Raw genomic sequence first — 6563 nt, 5'->3', positions numbered from 1 at the left:
GGGAGGATCATGGTGAGTTCGAGGCTACTCTGAGACTACATAGTGAATACCAGGTCAGCCTGGGCTAGAACGAGACCCTAACTCAAAAAAAAAGCTCCCCCCCCCCCATTAAAAGCAGGTATGTAACTTTCTCTGTTAATGATTTGCTTCTGCTCAGGAATGGCACAGTGTCCTGGAAAGGAGCTCTGTGCAGATTCAGAGAGATCAGAGAGCACACAGATATGAGAGGGGAACATTTCTAGGTATTCTAGTACTGGAATTCTTATCTTTCAGGCTCCAAACATCTTGCTTTTTTTTTTTTTACCAACTCACAGGCAACTTATGTACTACATTTTTTTTAAACAGGTCAATTACAAAAGACTAAAAGAATTCCCTCCATCTGAAAAGTTCTTTCCGAGAACTTTGACACCTTACCAGAGAGCCCAAAGGAGCACAGAAAAGGAGCGTGGACACAACAAACACAACATGCCTCTTGGCAGCATATGAAGCAGAGGAAGACAGGTCTGCGTTCTCAGTCTGCCACAACGCACCCCCGCCCCGCACGCTATTAGCGCTCCCGAGAAAGGATCCAGGGCGTTCTTGCGCCAAGTGCTGGCGGCTGTGGCACTGTAATGAGGTGCCCTGCTGCCTGCAGTTCGGCTGGGCGCAGGGGTCCCCCAAGTCCTCGCCAGGCCCACCGCCCCTCCCCCGTCCGCGGCCCAACTCGGCCAGCGAGGCTCTCCCCACAACCAGCGCCGCACCAAGCCGGGGCAAAGTCCCCGCGGGTGTGTCCCGGCCCCGGGGCGGAGACGGGCGGCTGCAGTGTCGCGATCGGAGCAGACGGGCGGCGGTTCCTCGGGAGCCTCGGCAGTGGGGCTCACGTCCCCCGGCCCGAACCCCGCTCCGCTGAGGCCTGCGCCCCGCTCCGCTGCTGCCGCCGCCGCCATGGCGGAAGTTCACAGACGTCAGCATGCTCGGGTTAAAGGAGAAGCCCCCGCGAAATCCTCCACACACAGACATGAGGAGGAGCTGGAGATGGCTCCGGCCGAAACGCTGACGGTGTTCCTGAAGCTGCTGGCCGCCGGCTTCTACGGCGTGAGCTCCTTCCTGATCGTGGTGGTGAACAAGAGCGTGCTCACCAACTACAGGTGGGCCGCGCGCCAGGCCAGGCCAGGCCGCGCCGCGGGTCCCGGCCTCGCGGAGGAGGCGCGGCGGCCCGACCTTGGCGCCCGCTCGGTCCGCGGCGCTAGGACTGGTCAGCGGCTGGTCGTTCCCGGACGCGCGCGTCCGCGCGCCCGCGGCTCCTGAGACGCAGGCAGTTTTTGTGCTTTCTTTGAAACCTGTGAAGGGATTTCGGTCCTCCTTGAAATATCTGTTGCGGGAAGCCGGCTGAAGTTGTAAAGTCGGGCCAATAGAGACAAGTGGTCGCCCGGGGCCACAAAATCTGCCCCGTAGCCTACTACCGGCAGGGGTTTTCTGTCATTAAATTTTTGTCTGGATGAGGGGCAGGCGTGGGTGTGGACTGAATCAAAATGCCCTTAACTTTGACCGAAGTAGGCTGATTTCACTGTGCTCTGAGAGCTGGGCGGAGTTTCTAACCATTTTTCCTCTTTCCTTTCTTTATCCTTTTTTTTTTTTTGGTAGATTTCCGTCCTCCCTATGTGTTGGACTTGGCCAGGTGAGTTGGGATCCTGGGCATTTCGGGGCCTTGTGTTGTCAGAACTTCTGTGTGGGTTCTGTATGCAGAACAGTGCATCTTGTGTGCTCTCTGTTTACAGATGGTGGCCACTGTAGCTGTTCTCTGGGTGGGAAAGGCACTCAGAGTAGTCAAGTTTCCCGACTTTGACAGAAATGTACCTCGAAAGGTAAAAGAAATACGTTCTTTTATAAAAAGGAGCCATTATTATTTTAAAAAAAAATTTCCTTTACATCATGCTAAATAATTGCAGCCAAGAACCACCACCACCCCCCCCCCCCAGTACTGAGAGTATATAACGAAGGTAAAAGGTGCATGCAGTGGTATATGTAAGAGAAGTCCTACCATCTCTTTAGGGTTAAAAAAAAATCACCCTTCAGTTTTAATTATTAGTGCAGCAGTTTTGGTGTTTCGCTATCTACCCATTCTAGTCAGGACATCCTACTTGCATCATTGTTTTCAGGTTTATTTCCATGTTCTCTCTATGTGGGTCTTCCTGACTCCAGTTGAAGATGAAATGCGGTTTCCTTTTCTGCTGACCCTGGAGTCAGACTCCACCTTATCCCATGTTAAAGGAAGTGGTGTTTCTATCCCACATTGGTCATGCTTCTTTTCCTCCCTTTCTCCTACACAATGCTATGTGTCAAAGAACAGTCATTGTCGTTTGAGGGCTTCATGGGGATCAGTCTTGTTTTATGAGAGCTCAGCTTATGTTTCAACTGGAAAGAGTTTGATTGTGTAAACAAAGCTGCTTGTTTGAAAGGACCCTGTTTTAGCTATCATTATTATTGAGTTTTGTTATTCCTTTTTAAATTTTCTAGACATTTCCACTACCTCTACTATATTTTGGGAACCAAATCACCGGATTGTTCAGCACAAAAAAACTGAAGTATGGATTATTTTATTTTATTAGATTAAAATAATATAGTCTTAAAGTTGTACATATGTTTCATATTTAATGTATTAGTATTGATTGTGGAACAAAAAACGAAAGGACCAGAAAACTTCTATTACTAAACAGGGAACGTTGAATCAGAATTCTAGTTTAAGGGCTGGAGATTAAGTTTAAGCTTAAATTAAAAAACTTTTTGAGGGCTGAGAGATGGCTTAGCTGTTAAGTGGCCTACGAAGCCTAACGACCCCGGCTAGATTGCCCAGGACCCATGTTACCCGTTAGCCAGATGCACAAGGGGGCGTACGTGTGTGGTGTCCTCCGTTTGCACTGGCTGGAAGCCCTGGCGCACCCATTCTCTCTCTCTCTCTCTCTCTCTCTCTCTCTCTCTCTCTCTCTCTCTGCCTTTTTCTCTCTCTGTCTGTTGCTCTCAAATAGATAAATAAATAAAAATAAACCAAAAAATTTTTTAAAAAAAACAACCTTTTTGCGCCAGGTGTGGTTGCACACACCTTTAATCCCAGTGGGTGGATGGTCATGAATTCAGTGCCACCCTGAGATTACATAATGAATTCCAGGTCAGCCTGTGACCCTACCTTGAAAATAAATAAATAAATAAAATAACTTTTTTTTTTTTTTTTTGAGTTTAAACTCTGTGGTAGAGCATTTGGGTAGCATGTGTGATGTAAGACACTGGGTTCAATCCCCAGTAATTCCCCCCCACACACAAACTTTGTTAGAGCTCTTTGTTTGAAGAGGAATAGCTCTTTTTTTTTCCCCCCCTCACTACAGTGTTAGAAGTCTTAAAATGAAAATGCTGCGATAAAAGGTTTTTACTATTTTTCCATATATACAATAGAGAAGGATACACAGTAGGCTTCTAAGGTTTTTACTTTTTTTTTTCCTCCCTCAGATAGTCTCACTTTGTAGCCCTGGATGGCTTGGAACTGACTAGGTAGTCCAGGCTGGCCTGGTGCTTGTGGCAGTCTTCCTGCCTCTGCATCTCAGATTCTAGAGTTAGAGTACACTATACTTAGGATCTTACTTCTTTAATATATTTTCATCAATATTTTATGGTTCAGTCAAATTCCATATGGCCAAATCAGACACAAGAACTTAGGTTTGATTTTAACATGAAGTAGTTGCAATTAGAAGGAATCCTGATATAAATATGATTAATATCTTAATCATGATTGTGTTATTATGGAGGCAGCATGTAGCTTTCTACTCCATAGCAATACTATGCATTGCACACTCATCTCTCAGTTCCTGGCTATGCTACTCTGTGGAGGTGTACGTGGTACTAAAACTGCACAGAGAGGAAACAATTTAACAGAAACTTAGGACTTCACTACTTCCCATGAGCTGTATGATGCCCTGGCATATTAGATGACTATAAAACAATATAGAGATCTGTCTGTATTGGGGCAAATCCAGAAACCTGATAGAATGGTCAAGAATATCCGAGGAGAGTTTGGAGGAAGTCAGATTTGCCATGGGTAGGGTGTCTTCTTCCAACTCATTCTCTATTTGGAAAGAAATGCAAACTTGCTGCAACCTGTTGCTTAGATGCAATTTGCTTTGCTATCAGTTGTCATCCACCCATCAAGCACTTTGGCATGAAATAAAATATACTCAGAAATACTTGTGTTGTAAGAGACTATGTGTTTGATGAGTGAATACTTCTAAAACCAGTGTTCACTGATGTAAGATTTTCATAGATATTTTCTTAGTGAAACAGAGGGAAGGAATGCAGTCCAGTGGCAGGGAGGGGAGGGGAAATTGGCCTTTTTTACTAACAAGGTTAGAGTATTTGCAGAATTAGCAGAATAAAACTTAAAAGTGTGTTACTATTCTATGATATGAGTATGATCTCTACAATTTTATAGCTAGTGTGTCTCAAGTTTAGTAGTTTTCTTTTAAAGCAACTTTTAAAGGCTTTGAAATCAAAGTTATTTCTACAGAGAAATAAGATTTAATTTGACCACAGATTAATCAGCATGAAATTTCCATGGTAGAAGAAAGAGCATTGGCTGGGCATGGTAGCACATGCCTTTAATCCCAGGCAGAGGTAGGAGGATCGCCCTGAGTTCAAGGCTACACTGAGACTATATAGTGAATTCCAGGTCAGCCTGGGCTAGGTGAGACCCTACCTAGAAAAACTTTAAAAAAAAAAAAAAAAAGAGCATTGTTTTGAACTGCCAATTTGGGGAAATTTGGTTTACAAATGTAAATTGTTAAACTTTATTTTACTTAATTACTTTTACAGCTTGCCAATGTTTACAGTTCTGAGAAGGTTCTCTATCCTGTTTACAATGTTTGCTGAAGGACTTCTACTGAAGTGAGCTGAATTTCTAATATAACCTTTTTTGTTTGTTTGTTTTATTTTGAGGCAAGATATCACCCCGTAACTCAGGTTGACCTGGAATTCACTCTATATCCAAGTCTGGCCTTGATCTAAAGGATTCTTCTTCCTCAGTCTTCTGAGTGCTGGAATATAAAGCATGAGACAACACACCTGGCTTCATAATACTCTTTAAACAACTTTAAGTATCTTGAAAAACTGCCCAAAATATTTGAGATATTAAGTTACTGATCTTGCTTCTACTTCAACTTTAAGAAGTTTAAGCAGCCTTCTTTTTTTTACTCTTGGAAGTGATATAGTTGGGAAGGTTATTAACTGGAATTATCTGAGATTTACTCCATAGGATTAGTGTATCTACACTGCCACTCAGTGAAGCCAGGTCAGAATCATAGGTTTTAAATTGTGATTATGTCTTGGCTGCTTTTACTACATATGTGTGTTACCTTTTCTTACTTAAAAGAAACTCTGACATGAAATTCCAATTCACAGGCTAGGGAGATTGCTTAGTGGTTAAAAGCACTTGCTTGCAAAGCGTGCTAACCAGGATTCAATTCCCCACCATCCATGCAAAGCTGGGTAAACACACACACACACACACACACACACACCTCTGCAAATACAAAACACAATAAATAAGTTCTCTTAAAAAAAAAAATCCCAAGCCAGGTGTGGTGGCACACGCCTTTCATCCCAGCACTGGGGAGGCAGAGATAAGAGGGCAGCTGTGAGTTTGCAGTCAGCCTGAGACTCCATAGTGAATTCAGGTCAGCCTGGGCTGTATATGAGACCCTACCTCAAAAAACAAAACAAAATTCCAATTTACTAATGATAACAAATGTAAGAATAGAAAAGAGTATAATTATTTCTATCACAAAAAGAATTTTTGTTTTATCTTTAAATGTCTTGTTCCTTGCAGATATTTAAAATATGGTTATTTAAATCTTTTAAAATTTGATTTATTTGCATGTGTATGAATGTATGTCTGTGTATGGGCATGGCAAGGTCTCTTATGAACTCATCCAGTTTTCCATGGGTACTAGGGATTCAAACCTGGGCTGCCCAGCTTTGTAAGCAAGTGCCTTTAACCTCTGTGCCATCTCTGTAGCCTTTGTTTATACCTTTTGAAAAAAAAATATGATATATGTGTGTGTGTGTGTTTTGTCAATGATCTAAAATGAGTCTGTGAATAACATGTATATTTTAAAATTTAATTTAATAATTTAAAATTATTTTGTAGGAAGACTTTTTCTTGGGATATTAAGATGACTGTATTTGCAATGATTATTGGAGCCTTTGTAGCTGCCAGGTAAGATATGTGCCTATAGGTATCATGTTAGAAATTATAAATAATTCTTGATAATATATCAGTTAGTGATAAGAATAATTCTTTATAGCCTAAATAAGAAGCATGTTTTCCGAAGGTCCAAGTTTTTTGGCTGTTCAGTGATATTAAGTTGAGAGGTAGCCAAATTAAGGTTGGGGATTCTTGGGGCTAGAGAGATGGCTTAGCAGTTAAGGTGCTTATTTGCAAAGCCTAATGACTCAGGTTCAGTTCCCCAGTCCTCACATAAAGCCAGATGCACCAAATGGCACATGTATCTGAAGTTCATTTGCTGGGCTACAACCCTGAC

General features: G+C 42.8%; 1 protein-coding gene across 2 annotated transcripts in view; it reads left to right on the top strand.

Annotated features, from left to right (window-relative positions):
- Positions 1–810: 810 nt before the first annotated feature.
- Slc35d1 (solute carrier family 35 member D1) overlaps positions 811–6563 on the top strand; it is a 63048-nt gene continuing 57295 nt past the window's right edge. Inside the window, exons 1-6 of one of the 2 annotated variants that reach the window (XM_004661734.2) lie at positions 811–1127; positions 1624–1657; positions 1758–1844; positions 2497–2564; positions 4837–4908; positions 6170–6238. In XM_004661734.2, the coding sequence (XP_004661791.1) occupies positions 925–1127; positions 1624–1657; positions 1758–1844; positions 2497–2564; positions 4837–4908; positions 6170–6238 (533 nt within the window). In that variant the 5' untranslated portion in view covers positions 811–924. The remainder of the gene's footprint in view (positions 1128–1623; positions 1658–1757; positions 1845–2496; positions 2565–4836; positions 4909–6169; positions 6239–6563) is intronic. The other variant, XM_045150731.1, reaches the window with a different exon arrangement.

This window comes from Jaculus jaculus, chromosome 5, assembly GCF_020740685.1.
Source record: "Jaculus jaculus isolate mJacJac1 chromosome 5, mJacJac1.mat.Y.cur, whole genome shotgun sequence".
NCBI classification, from domain to species: domain Eukaryota; kingdom Metazoa; phylum Chordata; class Mammalia; order Rodentia; family Dipodidae; genus Jaculus; species Jaculus jaculus.
Note: the sequence above shows the minus strand (reverse complement) of the source record. Positions and strands in the feature narration are given on the sequence as shown.